This window comes from Artemia franciscana, chromosome 9 (assembly GCF_032884065.1).
Source record: "Artemia franciscana chromosome 9, ASM3288406v1, whole genome shotgun sequence".
NCBI classification, from domain to species: Eukaryota; Metazoa; Arthropoda; class Branchiopoda; order Anostraca; family Artemiidae; genus Artemia; species Artemia franciscana.
In genome coordinates, this window is record NC_088871.1 from 6,717,373 (window position 1) to 6,735,628 (window position 18,256).

The following is an 18,256-nucleotide window of genomic DNA, read 5'->3' on the forward strand; positions in this document are numbered from 1 at the left end:
TTCTTGATTGTTTTTTCACTGTCTAATAAAAGGACTTATCCCTATTTGAACATTATTTGTTTTTTCTGATATCAATAGCTCTTCGTAAATACAGCAATTGTCAGAAATTTTAAAAATTAGCTGAAATTACTGGCTTACAAGTTTCGCAGTGTAAGAAACAAGCTCTTCAAAAAAAAAAAAAAAAAGCGAGCGGTGAAAAAATTCTTTCAAATTCGGGGAAAAAATACATTCTATTTCCACCATATAGTTCTAGTTTTTGAGCCACAATTTAAAAGTGTAATTTAAATAAGACATTGACCATGTAAATCTACAATTGAACGGTAAATATATTGATATTATACCTATACACCTATATTTGACTCCACAATAACTTTCACAAACCTCTTCTATCACTTCATCCAACAGAAAAATGATGTTAAGTAATGTCTGAGGTGTTACTAGCCAAAAAACTTGAGGCGACTATTTACCTGATTCATATCATGATTTTGATAAAATCCCAGTAAAACAGGGACGTTTCGCATCACAATTCCACGGACTCAAATGTTACAGATTAGCATGATTAATAAAAGGAGAGGTGGGATGACCGCTCCCCAAATTAACCAATATGTGACGTCTACGAGTGTCAATATGACGAAAGTAAACAGGGAAGAAGAAGGAGGAAGAAAATAAAAAGGTAGGAAGGTAAAAAAAAAAGGTTAAGAATACGGCATTGAACTTTACAGCCCCTACTGGCGGTACTGATCTCTATTTCATGGTCCTTCAGCCAGGAAGTGCAATATTGGGGGCTAGCCATCCTGTACTTTAGCACATCCTTCCTGTTTACCTTCCCCAGATCTCTCAAGATGCCCATTTAGAGCTGGGTCGACTATGGCTAAGCTTATAGAATCATGCCACTAACCCCCGTTTCAAATCAAATAATCAGAGACACAAGGAAAGAGCAGGAAAGAAAAAGAAAGAAAAGAAGATGGAATAAAGATACTCATAGAGAAATAAAAGGATATTACGAGAGATCGTAATTTGAAACGTTAAATTTGGGGTGTGCGTCACGGAGACCAAATATGATCTGCGATCATATTGTATTTGTATTTGGGGTAATGCAAATATTGTATTTGGGGTATATTGGGATAAATACAAATCATAACTATTTGTATTTACCCCAATTTTAAAATGGTGGATAACAACCAACCTGGGCTCATTATATACAAAAGGTGCTGAAATTGTAATCCCTTCTGTATTTTTGACAACAAGAATGTGTTCGAATTTGCTTTTATCTAGTATTTAGAACAAACACAATTGCAAATAAAACCAATAGCACCAATAGGCCTCTAGTAAACGTCTTAATTTCACAGAAAGATATAATAGTATATTATGGGAACGAGAAAGGAGACAATAAGACAAATATGAAAAGGCAAAGAGGATGGAAGATGTATATGGAGAGACTAAGATAGACAAAGAGATATCAAAGAGTACTAACGTTTGCAATTCGATAAGTCAGACTCGTAGACACGTGACATGTCATCCGCTTCAGCTTGTTTCATTCTAAGAGCCATTATCCTCTGCTGTAAACGAGCGCTAAGACGAGCTGCTTCAGAGTCAATGGAGTCATCCTCTTCGGCATGATTCATTTCATTTTCCTCCTCTTCATCAGACCCCTAAAATATTTACAAAGAGCTTTTACTATGATTAATAATTAAGTAATCATTCAGACATAACAAATATTCGTTGTATAAATGACGAAACACACGATTAAAATGTATTCATATTGGACCAAGGTTTTGATGGTATTTTTCATTTCTGCAATCTGTAATGTTCAGAAGTGCAACCAAAAAGCAAATTTTTCCTATTTTCGATCACGAGTTCCATCAAAATTTAATATGATCTTTTTGTCGCTAAAAGTCCTGGGCGCTAACTGTACCTCGAGCTAGCTTACTTTACTCACTCCTATTTAAGTCTTACCTTACTTTAGTTCCTCCAGGGCCATTGGTGGGACTTCAATAATCAACAAAGCCCCTCCACTCGTCCCACGGCGGTGCTACATCAGTAACGTCTTTAATCTTTGGTACTAGGAGGTATGAAATGTTCTTCGACCTTGGTCATAGGTTCTTCGTAAAGTAGATTTTGGACATCCTCATCCTTAGTCGTGTGGCACCGACCGTAGGCTGTTCTAGGGTGGCAGCTTTGTTGTATACGGAGGATGTGTTTCAAATACAACCACTTCTCCGTCCTTGGAACAGAAGCAATAACAAGCAGGCCTGTTCCTATGCGAATTTCAGAATCATGGACTCTCAAATAAACGTTCAAATGGGGATAAATCCATTTATTTAGACAGTGAAAGCAGGTACAAAACTCTTGATATTAAAATCACATATACAGCGATCGTCATCAGTAGAATTACCAAAGTATTAAAATTAAAACCAACACAATTATACAGAGCATATTTATATATAATTTGTTTCTGAGAGAGTTCAATAAACAGGGTTCATTCAAAACCTGGAGTTGTAAATTTTCTTGTTTATTCTTGCCTAAATTTAAAATAAATTTCCAATGAAGGTGGCAAAGTTTTCTCTGTCTTCTAATTGTAAAAGAAATATGGAATTTATAGCTGTATACTTGATTGGATAGTTCTGCGAATGCAAGAATCCTCTTTTCGAGCATTTTCCAGCATTAATTAGCACAGAGGAAAAGCTAGTCTACATGTTCTTGTTTATGAAATCAAATAAAGGATCTTCAACAATTTCCCCCTGCTGAAAAACGTCAAATCTGCTGCCCTTCAAAAATAATACCAATAAAAAAGGTGCTTGCATCGGACACAAGAATTAAAGTATTACATACAGATAAAATATTAACTACATATTAATTGCATCGGGCATAACATGCAGAACTTACATTTGATAAAGCCGGCAAGAGCGAAGACAGATCTCTAAGCTGCTGCCTGAGTCTTACTGCTGCAGCCCAAGCGTCTTGCGATTCAGCTTTTGCTTCTTCCAACTCCTTCCTCAAAGCTGTTGATTCCAAATCTATTTTTACCTGAGATTCTCTGCTATCTGCGAGCAACTCTGAAAGTCAATTGGGAATTAAAACTCTTTTTTAATATTCATATATGAAAAGCTGTATGCAAGAGGTGATAGGTATATCTTATACGCAAATATGTGCGGAAAGGGACCTGCCAGTTTCGGGCCACCCAAAATGTCATGATTTTTACTTCTTTTTCAGAACTTAATATAGCATTCAGGCAATATGTCTGTTTTGAGGTTTTGACGAATTTGTGACCCTCTCGAAGTTTTCCCCCTCTAAATTATTTTGGATCCTGCCTATCACTACATGATCAGGAATTCAGCTTGCCATTTGCACGGAGAATGTATATCTCTTTTTCTAATGCTAAACTTATTTTGAAAAATGGTAAACTCACTGCCCAAGAACCAAAGGGAACCCAATCTGACTTCATCATGAGGTTACAATGCCATCCCTCCCCCACCTCTCCGCATAAAGGAGTGTGCCTAGACAATCAAAAGAACCCAACTGGGGTCACTTACCCTTGGTCCCCACAAAGTTTGATAGAAAGGGGATAGTTCCTTGTGCTGGATGTCCCTGTGACGGGAGTCTTGGGATCCAATTGCATTTCAAAATACAAGAATCAAAAAGCTAAGGTTTTCAAGGAATAGATGTATTTCACCAGCTCAGGACTGGTAAAACTAAACAGGACTTATTGATTATTCAAATAATATCCACTTTCGCACACACGTAATATGTGCAAACACGAATGTTGACTAATATATAACTATTGAAGAGAACACACAATTATAGCGGGGTATCAAGCAACTAAATTAAAGAAAACATAGCGTTCATTATCATAAAAATTTAAAAAAAGTAAAAAAAACTCATCTATGTTTCAAAAGCCAGGTTACGATAACGTGACAAAATATGATCAACCTGTAGCTCTTAGTTCCCGCTTGAATAGAATTCCAAGACTTAAAAACTCAAATGTCCCCATAGTGTATGATTTCTTTAGCATTTCTATTCCCATTCAAGGTTTTAAAGCATAATAAGTCTTTTTCCTTATCTCAAGTCTTTTCAATGTTTTAGTTTTGTAAATATTTTGATTGCTGCAGATCTGATGATTTGGTGGTTTACTGAAAATTGCCGGATAATGTTAAAAACTTTCACCTTGCATTAGAATGCAAAAAGTGTTGCATCAACATGCAGTAGAACTGCGACAAAATGTAAATTGATTGAACATGCGACATGTCAGAGGTAATCAGAGGTAAGACGGTGTATAAACTAAGCTAATCGTTTTTGGAGAAAAATTATTTGCATTTTTTCATAAAAAACAGATGATATTATTCACATTTACTACGCTCTAGCTTAGTTTACAATGATATTCCAAAAGATTTTGTACGTTTTCCTTTGAGGGTGCCATCGACTCCTAAAACAGAATTAAATGAATTAAAAAACCTCATTTTCAGGTTTTTAATTCATTTATTTCATTAAATGAATTAAAAAACCTCAGAATTAAAAGAATTAAATGAAGCCTCATAGTGCGAATTATCTACGTATAAATTTACACATCCTTAAAAACTATGACAATTCGGGGATTTAGTTTTCGACGAAAAGACCTTTCATGTTATAGTTTTGTAGTACTACAGTTTTAGGTAGTAGCATGGCCAAAATTTTAAAACAGAAAAGTGGGGGGAAAACTGACAAAAAAAACTATAAATATATAGCACCAAACAACTTAAGGATGTGAAGGTTTAGTTGCCTTTGAGAATAACGGATGATTAATATTTGAATTTTTACACGTTAAATCTATTACGTTAAATTTCAAGACTTAGTTTTATTTATTTTTTTCATGGTCCAGTATAGCAACACTGACGAAAATGTCGTACAGTCCAAAAACTTCTTAATTTTCAAACAACCGAACTAAATATCTTGGGAAATCATGGTTCTCGGATATGAACAAAGCTAAGAGGGTTCAAGGGGGGACGTATTCATTTTGATGTCCTCGGCACTTTAAACTATAGGAGAACCATTTGTCACCTAATTCTCTTTAGGATATAATTGTATCAAGGAGGCACACTCGTGCCTCTTTAAAGAGGCGAACCACGACAATGTTAAGCGATCTTCGGTTCCAGAGGTCGCAGAGGGATGGGGAGGGATGCATTTCGTAGCCCGAGCTCCAACTAAGAAACCTGCCAAATTTCATCCCCCTCCGACTTTTCCTTCATGGGGAAAATCTGGCCAAAAGTTTCGACCCGTCAACCCCAGCCCCCCTTTAACGTTGTCCGATCGGGCTGAAATTCACAAGTTAAGGTCCCCTAGGGCCCAGGAGCTCATCCGCGAAATTTCAGCTCGATCCGATAACTCCTTCCCTGTTTTCCAGAAACCACGCATAGCCACTTAATGTTCATATTCTCCTTTTGTTTTTTTTTCTGAGACGCCTACAGGTTACAGCCGACATCGGATCTGGGTGTACGAAGACTCATTCGACGCGGAATTCTCCGAGTAATTTTCCTGGACAGTTTCGTCGGAAAATCTTAACCCCCCGATTTTCTAGCTTAGAAAAACCCATTTCCCCATTGAAGGTAAAATTTTCTCTTGTAATAACATCACTTGTTTGAAAAATTCTTACACTAACAGCAGCTTGGCGCAGCGGAAGCGTGCTGGGCCCATAACCCAGAGGTCGGTGGATCGAAACCGCTAGCTGCTAACTTTTTAAAATTTGTAAAATTAGGTAATTTTGTCAGTTTGAATTTATTGATACAGAAAGGGAGAAAATAAACATGGAAACATGTGATCAGAATTACATACTGGAATGTTCACAAGAATTTATACTGAAGCGGGTGTAAGGCTTGATGTAAGCAAGTTAAAAGAACCATTTAAATTGATTTCCTAATTGAAGCCGTTGGTGAAATTTTCTATTGTAATAACTTGTTTGATAACAAGCATAACAGCAGCTTGGCGCAGCGGAAGCGCGCTGGGCCCATAAACCGGAGGTGGGTGGGTAAAAACCACTAGCTGCTAAATTTTTAATTAAGCTGCTAAACTATTAAAATTATCAAAATTAGATAATTTTGTCAGTTTGAATTTATTGATACAGAAAGCGAGAAAATAAATATGGAAAATTATTATTAAATTACATCCACCATGGATTGTAGAAAAACGTACAGAAATAATATGAAAAAAACTTCGTTTTCTTAAGGAGTTAAAGAGGCTGCGTCCCAAAGTCGAACCTTAAAACGTACAGGAATTAGGAGAGGCAGTTGGGGGGCTGCCGCCCCCCCAAACCCCCCGCTCTTAAAGACTCTTTTGTACCCCCCGCTCTTGGCTTCGGAAAGGCCCTCTTTTAATTAACAAAAAATTGAAATGAATGAATAATGGAATAACTTCGAAAAATGTTAAACACAAGAGGACAGGAGAACCATTGCGCCGAAACTAGTAATTAGTAACAATGAAGTTGACCACTCCATTTACATTTTAACATAATTATTGAAACTGTTTCCCAGACACAGAGCACACAAGCTAAGAGCTGGGGGCGGGGGTAGGGTAGCAAACAAAACCTGTTTTGTATTCTTTTTTAATTAAAAGAGGGCCTTTCCGAAGTCAAGAGCGGGGGGTACAAAAGAGTCTTTAAAAACGGGGGGTTTGGGGGGCGGCAGCCCCCCAACTGCCTCTCCTAATTTCTGTACGTTTTAAGGTTCGACTTTGGGACGCAGCCTCTTTAACTCTTTAAGAAAACGAAGTTTTTTTCATATTATTTAGACCAATAGGCTAAATATATTAGTTTATGAATATGAGAAAAAAATCCCGAAAATGAGTAAATTCCTTTAGAATGCTGCATTGGCGAACAATGATAATTGCTTAAAATAAACACTTGCTTCAAGTAAGAGCCCCCTCCCCCCAAAAACGAAAAGCAGCATGCCCTTATTTGAGCCGCAGTACATAAGAGATAGGGTATCCCTTATGAAGCCTCATATTTTAGGGTCCTTGCATTCTTGCTTTCATATTTACTAGGGGCATTCAAGATTTAACCGAAGTCTTAAAATAGCCTAGAGGTACAAAAACAAAGAAACAAACAATATAGTATATATATATATATATATATATATATATATATATATATATATATATATATATATATATATATATATATATATATATATATATATATATATATATATATATATTGTTTATTTATAATGCATGTACTTTTTATCAATTTACTATTTTTTTTTTTGTAATGCCGCCGGAACTTAATAAGATTTACACTTTGCACAATATAATATTTTTGAAGCTTTACGTGATATTCACTGGTAGGCTCTTGTCAATTCATAGAATATTATCGAACTCCTATCCGAAAAAAAGCCTGAGCTGCACCCTTTTTTCAACGGCACGATGAAATACATTATTTTAGTTAAATTTTTATCAGACTTATAGAATTAATAAATAAATTATTAATAGTAAGTCTTAATTAATAATAAATTTTGAAATAAATCAAATCTTCATTATTTTAGTTTTATACTTTTTTCAAATTTTAGAAATGCGGCAAAAAGAACAAAATTTATGTTTGGTCGACTGTTTTATCCTAGGTGATTGGATAGGTGAGTAAGGTCAAGGCCTTGTTCAAGTGCTTATTTGTCTCAATTGCTGAAGTAGGAAAACTTTTTTTTTCACCGAAAGTAGCAAAACATTTTCACCTATTATATATTATATAAGAACATAACAATTATTATTATAAAAAAAAGTCGCAGATTTGGGGTTATTAAGCGAAAGAAGCAGTTAGTTAAATTTGGAAAATGCAATTAGCAAAAAGAAGCACGAGGGACATAACATGCGCGTTGGTGCAAATCCTAAAATAACAAACCTTGAAGCATGAGTAGCATGCAACTATATTGATCTATGTGCAACTGACATTCATAACTGTAACCTATTTAACAAAATAGAAATTAGTTTTCAAATTTATACAAATGTTAAAAAGCGCTATCATTTAATCCTTTACCAATAAACCAACTTACACAGGTTGTTTAAGCAGGACATTTTAATTGGCTCGATTCCAAATACATTTGGCACTAATCCAGTCAAATAATAATGTACTAGAACACAATAAATAGCCCTTATAATATGAGCCTTTCAGAAGCCAAATCTGATATCTCAACTGGTCCTCCCAAAACTAAAGATTTACTTTTTAATAAAGAAGAAGTGAAAAGGATTGTTTCCAATAGATCCCCCTTTCCCCCAGATTAGTCTGAAGGAACCCCTTTGAAAAACTGAAAACAATTACTTGAATTCACCTATATTTTAATGTTAACTATATTTTCAGGGAAATAAAAAGGATTAACTGACAAAATTATTTCTTCCATTACATACTACGCACTTTCCCACTACAATCTTATTTCAAGAATTTCAAAAATACACTTAATTATATCCTTGGAACTCCTGTACATACGTTGATGATTGGTACATAAAAATCAAACAGTTTGTTACAAGACGGTATCTTAGGGGCGGGGGCGAGGGTACCCCCCAAGAAAATGTCCGACTCATAAAAACAAAAATACATGCAAACAAACAAATTTTTGATGATTTTTTTAAAGTTTTTTGTAACTCCCTTCCCCCGTTAAAAAGGTTGAAGGGTTCAACCAAAGCAAGTGGTGATTTTTACCATTTTTGCGCCACAAAACAGCAATTTTGGCCTGAATAGATCAGAAATACAATCACGCAAAATTCTGAGATGGCCAATCCATTTCAGTTGTAGAAAAGCTAGTTACATTCCTATCAATTTTCAGAAGTCATATTGATACTGGGGATGCATTCGTCCCCAAACATATAAGCAGTCCACATAAAAAAAAGGGTTATTATTGACTACTATTTGAAAGCTCCATTTGATTCAATCACTATTTCAAGGTTCATGATTTTATACATCTTAGCTTATAGGTGTGCAACATCTATTAGGGAGAATATCAGTGGATCTTTCATGATTGGAGGGGGATGCCTAGGAACAAGATTTGCAGACAATAATGTCTAAATTTAGTTTATCAGAATACTTTAGGAAAGAATTTGACTGTACTTGCTATAAACAATACAATTTTTTTTGTTCAAATATATTGAAAACAATCGGCAAAGAAAATATTACTTTTATAATATTTTACTTTAGCCAGTTCATGGAAGAACGTTCCATTAGCCAAAGTTCAGCCAAAAGTTAGCCAAAAGTTCATTTAGTCAAAGTTCTTGCATGGCAGTGTGCTTTCAGGAAAACAACAATCACCACTCTCAAACACTCAATTAAAAATGCCAATTATACTTTTCATTTAAATTATGATCTACAATCTACAGGAGCGTCAAAAAAAATTATTTCAAAATAAGGAGATTAAAGAACAAAATAATTAAATAGTAAGCAGTCAGTAAAAAGTTACGTAGAGCGTACCCTGGAGTCCTATTGGCAGATAGATTTCGAATATAAAAAGGGTCTTTACTATATAACAATATTTGTTCAAATGAAATTTTAAAAAATGAAAGTAGAGAGTGGAATTTACCTTCCACACACTCCCACCCCCTTGGGTATGCCACTGAGTTATTGCCTCGGATGTGCAAAATAAGATTGAACCACAGCTAGCTAATTTGTCTCTCTTAAATAATAGCAGACAAGAAAAATGAAAGTAAGTATTTGAGTAGACTAGATGAGAACAAATTATGTGAGAGTAAATCAATTATCCGCTATGCCAAAGTAAATGTTAACTTATTGCAGAAAACTATTATACCACTAACCAACTACCACTATTATACCACTAACCAACTACCACTATTATACCACTAACAAAGCATTGCAGCACCAAGCCATCTGAGGCCAACACAGCTGTGCACGCTCCTCTTCCACATCAACCGTTCAAGTTTTTACCTTTTACCCCCTACTTATAAAGTTTGAATCCTTTCTTATACCCTCCTTCCCATTTGGAGACAACCTGTTTTTCGTTTTGTCCAAGATAAATGATCAAAGAGTACAATCTTTGACAATCTATCATCCTTCATCTTTAACCCATGGTTAGCCACTTAAATTATTTTTTCATTATAGCCCTAGAAATTGAAATCAAATCTAATTTCCACAGAGTTTATTGCTTGATATACGGATGGTTGAAAAAGGCACTTAAAACTGTCCTCAGACAATTCCTCTGGATGACATGTAACATATCTTCTTCAACTCTAAGCAACACTCATGTGCTAGCCATTTAAGTCTTTCTTTCATTATAGTCCAAGAAATTACAATCGTATCAAATTTTCGCACAGCTTATTGTTCGATATACGGACGGTTAAACAAGTACCTAAAACTGTCCTCAGACAATTCCTCTGGAGAACATGTAACACATCTTCCTCAACCTTAAGCAGCACCCGTGTGCTAGCCATTTAAATCTTTTTTTTTATTATAGTCCAAGAATTTAGAATCGAACCAAATTTTCACACAGCTTATTGTTCGATATATGGACATATACGGACGGTTAAATAAGCAACTAAAACTGTCTTCAGACAATTCCTCTGGAGAACAGGTAATATGTCTTCCTCAATCCTGGACAGCACCCGTGTTTCAGAGCCATACTTGACCACTGTCATTACTGTGTCTTCCAATACTCTAATCTGGGCTCGCAGGCTTTCCTTCATATTATACTAACTGCAAAACAAAACCTACACCTTGGCTATTCTCCTGTTTGCATATGCATTGCATCTACCACTTCTGCATGTAATTCTACTCAGGTAAGTGAAGCTATCCATTTGATCGATATTATCGTGACCTATTATCGCCTCTTCACCCTCCTTTATTCTTAATCTAAGAGACTTCTTCTTCTTTACATTATGGGTTCAAACTTATTCTAGTCCCCCAAACCTTCAAAGAGGCCAAAAATTTATTCATTTCACTAATATTTTCATTTAGGATTTGTTTTCATTATAGCATTTAAGTAAAAAATAAAAAATCAAACCAAAAGTTTCGGACAATTCTTATCCCTACCCTACCTTAGATCTCCTCTTCCTCTACCTTAGATCCTCTTCCACAAGCAAGGAATCGGAAATGGTTTATCTCTAGTTCAACCCCCCCCCCCCTAAAAAAAAACCCTTACTGCCTTAAAAGTACTTCTGCTCTTCCCTATCCTAGCAAATACTAATATTCTAAAACTGTAACCTGTGATAAGTTGGTTAGGTTACGCTTCGGTTAGATTAGGCTAATCCAAGTTAAATTAGGTGAATATGATTAAAAATAAGGACGAAAATCGAAAATGTGTTAGGACTATTTAATTCAGAGATGTACTGAAGATTGAAAGTATCTAAAACCTGGGAAAAAATATACCTTGTAAACGCCCAATTTCATCCTTTAGCTGTTTGATAAGATTAGCATTATCATCTGTTGAAGTCACCTGTGGAAAAATCGAAATAAACAGCTAATTCAAAAAACTAAAATGCAGGTTAATTGCAAAAAAGAAAAAAAACATTTCGTTAGCGTTTAAAGATATGAGAAATTTTACCAAATACAACCGAAATAAGTAATAATAAGAACGCAATTTCAATAACTGTTCAGTTTTTTTCTATCAAACAAGAACAGTCGTCTTTAGAAACCTCTCTTATCTACAGAAAATTTAATTTAATATTCCTGAGGCGGGAAAACATTCAAATCTGAAACAAAAATCAGCTAACCAGCAAGATTTCAAAAACAAAGAAGATGAATAAAGACAAGAAAAAAAAAACACCAAAAAAACAATAAAATCCCAGCACATAAAGGGATGGGGTGGAGGCTAGAGCCGGTTAACCGATCCTCCCACTAGATACCCTTTGTTATGCTTTTCTTCCAAGATATCCTTTGTTAACCCCCACTCCCTAAAAAAGAGGGGAGGGGAGAAACTCTTTTAGAAGAAGGAAAACTAGAGAACATAAAATTTAGATTTGTGTATCCCATTAAAATTCTGCTTTCAAAAATTACCCAGGATAAAAGGCTTTTTTTAATAGCAAACTTGCAATACTGTTATGAAGGTTCCTAATTGTCTATTTCTAAGGAGACATAAGCCGTTGTGGATGCCATAGGTATAAAGGCCCGATATTTTGTTTCTCCTACTAAACAGACTTTAAATACCTGCATGGTTCAGGTTTTAGCAAGACTTGAACTGTCCTGACTAATCCCTATATACCTATAATTGTTTAAAGGAGAATGAGAAACAAAGAATGCAAAATTAAAACAATCTGTTACACCATCTAGTCAAAAAATGAGGAAATAACAAGTCGATAATAAAATATACAAGTCATGTATTATAAAATAGCAAGAAAACCAAAGCAAATATTATAGCTGTTTTTTCTAATACATATTTTTAATGAAATTACATTCCTGTTATAAAGGTTGCCAATGGCCAAAGTCCTTGCTTTGGCTGTTCAGTCATACAGAACGAAAATCACTACATGACTCTTATTTCAATAGGCGTTGCATGTCCATCTCTTTTCTACTATGAATCTGTTTTAAATCGGCTCTTTGCATAATTTTTGAACACTTACCATAGGGCTGTTCATACAAAGTAGCCGCAGATGCAAATTTTCGGTTTTTTTAACCATTTTGACTTATAAGCTATTTTAGATTTTGATCGGAGGCCATATGGGGTTTAGAGGTGATTTGATGATGATCGGGGTCACATGCGACACTAGGAGATGTCAGGATCCTCTTCAGTATACAACGTTATAAAGAAAATTAGATTTTTGATTTGCGACCGAATAAGCCTTCCGCCAAATTTCTATGGCCTATATGATGATGCTTAAAAACGGGAGACATATTTCTCTTTACTAAGAAAAGTCAACTCTACTGCGTCGACTATGACAGAAAAATGCCAATTATACAAGCTTTTTTTGCCTTTTACACACTGATTAATTTATAAGGAAACTGTTATAAAATGTTTTTCTTCTGTTTTCATTTCTGCTTGAGTTTTTACTTTTGCTGTTACACTTCAGCGTCTTTTTTCATTCAAACGTTTGACTGAATTTCGTTTCATTTGTAAATTTTATGGCTTCTAGTTTTGACTTTATAGGACTTCTGACAAGCAGTCCTCGTCTTTGAATCCCTCTTCCCTGAGCTAACAGTTCCTTCCAACTTCATCTTTCAAAGATCACGATCAGAATGGTTTATTTGAAAAAAAAAAAGAAAAAAAAAAGGCTGACAAGAATATGTGTCTTTCAAAGAAATGCTAAATAAATATTTAAATAAACAAATATTTCTATTAAATAAATGTTTTATAGTATATTAAATAAATAACTTAAATAAATGTTTTCAAGGAAACGTTAAATAAATATTTAACACAAATACGTAATAATGATGTATCCATAAAGAACAACAAAAAGTATAAAAATAAACAAATAATCATTAAATAGCAGGCGACCCACAACAAAAGGTTCCCGTCTAGTGGTGAGTCATGGATTTATTTATATTTATTTTATGCAATTTTTTTTTAATTCTCTTTTTTTGCCAAATAGGTGTACTATATTGTTATACCGGGTCTTTGTCAATCGGCCTTGTGTCTCCGGCTTGACCTCTATATATATATATATATATATATATATATATATATATATATATATATATATATATATATATATATATATATATATATATATATATATATATATATATATATATATATATTGTGTGTGTTGTTGTTGAATAAAGAGTAACAGAAAACTGAATCGACAAAATTAAAAAATTCAGTTGAGAAAAAGCTTTTTAATCCATCAAACATTGTTTAATCTTACAAGATTAAACTTCGTAAGAAAAAAAAACTTCATTTTTTCTATTTTTTCCGAATTAAAACGGGACAGACCAGGGGAACCGTTCAGGCCACTGCTCCTACAGTCTTCTGTTCTCAGTTTGCCCCTGAATAGTTAGTCATTAATATTACACGGAACCAGTTAATATAAATAACCTACATTTCCTGTTATTGGGATTTTTTCACCATCTTCATTGGTTGACATAAGACTTTCTTTCTCGGTTTTTAAGGCATCCATCGTATTTTCTAGATCGCGGATTCGTTTCTGAAGTGCCTCAACTTCTTCTGACTTGCTCTCATGATCTTTCTTCTCATTTTGGCAAATATCAGTATCTAAAAAAAATAAAGAAATTTTTTTAAACCTGTACATACAAGGAGGGGATAAATGGTAAAAATTTGTATTAAATAAGTAAAAATATTTAAATTAGTAAAACGAAAATTGCATTAAATATTTGTATTAAGCTATTCACAAAACGTTACGATAACACAATATAAACAAAATAAAACTGATACCTGTAGAATTACCACAGGCGACTATATCCTCTGGGGATGTAGAAATTAAGACTAACAGAAGAGGATCATCGTTACCCTGTTTAAATAAAGTCCCTCCTGATATTTTGTCAATCTCCCTCCTGAGATTGACATCTGAACAAGATTCGACATCATTTGATTTGTAAAAAGGACGAAAATGCTATTCCAATTCTAAGCATGGCATTTTTCTTCTCCCGATAATTTTTTATCACAGATGGTAGACAATTTTCCCGAATCTTGAGCCTCAAATCGTAAAAAAGGATAAAAAAGGGAATAAAAAGAAATGAAAAAAAAACAAAGCGAAAAAAAGACGACAAACCATAAAAAACTACCACTACTAATGACTCACTGGAACACAGTCACCTGAGGCCAACACAGCTATGCATGCTTCTCCTCCATCCCATTCTATTAAGACCCTTCCTTTCTACACCTTTCCAAGACCCTCTATTTTCCCTTAAATCCCTACGTCTTCCTCCCACTCCGTTCGGGGACAGCCTGGACAGCCCATTTTAGCCTTCTGGTGGCATCTTCAAGAATATGGAATAGGCTTCCAGCTGTGGGACGGGGCAAATACACAATACAAATAATTCAACTCCTTAAAAATGCTCATAAAATACCCTATATCCTCATTGCCCCTAACCATCGGGGACCGCTCCATGACCTGAGCCTCCCTAAATGCCTTATTTGTTCTCCAAGTGGGTTAGAATTACCTCTTACTGAAATGACCCACCTTACATGCTAGTGAAGGTTATGGGATTTGTTCAGATCATTCTACCATTCCTGTGTCGGCTGGTATTCAAAGTATAGTTTGAGGTGGCTTCGTTTTAGGTTCTGTTCTCTTTTCGTTCTCTCTTCTTTCTGTTCGTTTTAAGTTCCAAAGTTACTTTTTATTTTCAGTTAAAAAAACGTACCTTTTTTTTACTTAATATAAATACTTAGATCGGTATTTTTCGGCCAGAAAAAAAATTTATAAATGTAAATTATACTAAAGGCCGTAATCAGGGGTCCATTTTTGTCTGACTAAAAAAAACGTAACAAGAATGCATATAGACAAATTTTTGATACGTTTTTTGAAGTTTTCAATATTTTTATCACCATCCCTCCAAACAAAAATCCTGTACACGGCCTTGATTTTACAGAATAATGACTTATTCTCATTACTGCATCTTATTAGCCGATTGAATTCTCTATGAAATTTCTAACCCCTTAAGATTTTTTCCTTAAGTACCATGGAAAGACGGTTTAGTTTTTGTAGTTATCAACTAATAAATACCTTCTATTGAAAGATAACCATTTTCATCTGACTTTTCCTTGTCCAACTTCAATATAAGTTCTGCCTCAATCTTTCCCCTTTCCCCATCAGGGTGTGGCAAAACACCGACTTGAAGCTCCAATATTTTCTTCTCCAGAATACTCTTTTCGTCTTCCCATTCCTTCAATTCATCCTGATACTTGCCCAGGGTCTCGTTCAATTTCGACTCGATAGATTCGGCATTCTTTAACTGTTGTTCATACTTTTCTAGAATGTCACTTAATTCAACGTCTTTCGTCTTAACAAGCTGCCTCAGGGATGCACACTCCTCTTCAATGTTAGCTAGCGATCTTTCCACAACTTCTAACTTTCTAAGACTATCGTTCTTCTCCTGTAACGCTCGGCTTAAAGATTCTTTAGCAGCATCTTCATATTTGCTTCTTTCTTCTATCATTTGTAAAACATCTTCCTTGAGCTTATCTTCAGATTGGTTCTTAAAAGAATAAAAATTGATAATTTCCCAAAAAGTATTTCATTGTTTGAAATACAGCCGAGAATTCCGCAGTTGGGTATTGAAGTGTTTTTCACTTAAAACTAAATTTTAAAAATAGATTTTTTCACTTTTAAAATAATTTTAAATTTCCTAATTGTTTAAGATACATAGGGTTGTGTAACTTTTCAATTAACCAATTCTAAAAATCAGATTTCTTTTTCACTGTAATTGGTGCTTTCATTAATCTTTATATTTCAACAGTAATTCTTGACTCGAATTAAGTTTGAATGACTCCAATTAAGTTTGAGTGACTCAAATTAAGATCAGTGAAGCCATACCTCTTGGTGAATGATCCCTACAAAGTCTGCTAGAGAATAATCTACGAAGTAGCTAAAGAGATTCAACGATCTAGAGTACAACGGACAGTGAAAATAAAATTTAAGTGCTTGAACTGGTTAAGAAAAAAGTTTCACAAACCTATATATCTTAAAAATTAGTCAAAATAAAGAATTCAATTTTTAATGGAAAAGAATTCAATATCCAGCTACAGAGTTTTCGGTAGTAGCGGGCACTAAAAAAAGAAAAAAAAAGGTAAAAAAATAAACTAAAAACATATGGCACCTAACAGCTTAAGAAGTTGTAGCCTTCCTCTGGAGGAGCAATTGTCTTTTGGAATGAACATTGCCAGTGTTTAATATTTTACGGAAGAAAAGTGTTGCCAAATTTAAGTAATTGGCATACTTATTGTGTTGCGAGAGCAACACTTGGGTTCTGTCCCTTTTTTTTTTCTATGCCGCCGATCTCAGCTTATTCCTGGAAACTGGTAAGGGTCTAACCTTTACGTTTGTTACGAAAAGTGTGGACCTCAGGCCGGATTGATGAATATGACATTACATTTTGGAAAGCTCCGCAGAACTCTTACCTGGGGCCAAAAAGGATGGTTTTTGCTTGTCCACGAGCCAGAGCCTATGGTGTGCGAAGTGAAGTGGAGTTATATAGCCTATGTCAGAGAGGAGTATCGGAAGTTGTGCAGCCAAGCTTTCGTTTCATCAAAACATGTTTCTGCTTTCGAGTGGAAAGCTCCGTTCTAGCAGGCAAGCACCACTTTCAAACTGAATATAGACTAAAATCTATAAGTGTTAAATATAGGCGGCAGTTACCCGGCCCCACAGCCAATATATTTTCTTTGAGTGATAAATAGAAAAATTTACAAAAGCAAAAATGTGGCATTTTACCACGGGTCCGAAAGTGCTGTCATCTATTGTTTCTATCCATTTCTGTTCGTGATTTCAGCTGACTTTATCATTCGGTTTTTCGGACTTGGGACTGCGGTAGAGAAATGGTATCTGATGTGCATAATAAACGCTAAAAGTTCTCTCATTGCTAAAGAAACTGGAGCTTATCCTTAGCTCCTTCTAAGTGGTGATGTTAGAAAGTTGGCGCACAGCAAAAAAAAAATAAAAAAATCAACTTTTGCACTAAGACAGATAGAATTTTTTTTTACGGCAATCGATAGCTCTTGATGAGCTGATCAAAGTATATGACATCCATTTTTTGGTACAAAAGTTCCTTCATGAGGTATACCAGTTTGAAAGTTTCGAAGGGGTTGACAACTCCAGTAGTAAGGTACACACTGAAACGAAATCTAGGCCGATACAAATTGTGAGACATATAGAGGACTTGTAAGCAACAGTTTGCTGTTAGGTAATAATCACCTTAGGTAATGAGGGGTTAGCAACTTTTGCTAGTTGGTGTATCTATTATTTGTTTCCAGTGTATTTGATGGTAAAACCAATTTGGTTCCAGTGGTATGACATGTAGGGGACTTATAAGTAATGATCTGTTGTTAGGCTACAGTCAACTTCAGCGATGAGGGGTTTGCAACTATGCTAGTTGGTGTACCCATTTATTTGTTTCTGGTGAACTTGATGCCTATCACGGGAGAGGGACTTTATTTATTTCCGGTGAACTTGATATCTATCACGTGAGAGGGACTTGTAAGTAAGAATCTGTTCACTTTGGGCTAGAAATTTGTGCAATTTGGTGCACATTGTACTCGATCTCTTTAAATCTGACAGAATTAAGTGTTTACGCAACGGGTACAAACGATAACGTAAAACAATGAGGTAGCTTCGTAATAATTAGTGTCACCTATGGTATTTTAATCCTGAAAAGTTATGGATAGCTTTATAATACCAACTAGATTATAGA

General features: G+C 34.8%; 1 protein-coding gene across 7 annotated transcripts in view; it reads right to left on the reverse strand.

Moving 5' to 3' along the window:
• LOC136030944 (sarcolemmal membrane-associated protein-like) overlaps nucleotides 1–18,256 on the reverse strand; it is an 89,552-nt gene that overhangs the window by 24,766 nt on the left and 46,530 nt on the right. For all 7 annotated transcript variants that reach the window (XM_065710060.1, XM_065710061.1, XM_065710055.1 and 4 more), the window contains exons 8-12: nucleotides 15,574–16,045; nucleotides 13,930–14,102; nucleotides 11,324–11,390; nucleotides 2,887–3,056; nucleotides 1,475–1,652 (exon numbers count right to left, since the gene is read on the reverse strand). In XM_065710060.1, the coding sequence (XP_065566132.1) occupies nucleotides 1,475–1,652; nucleotides 2,887–3,056; nucleotides 11,324–11,390; nucleotides 13,930–14,102; nucleotides 15,574–16,045 (1,060 nt within the window). The remainder of the gene's footprint in view (nucleotides 1–1,474; nucleotides 1,653–2,886; nucleotides 3,057–11,323; nucleotides 11,391–13,929; nucleotides 14,103–15,573; nucleotides 16,046–18,256) is intronic.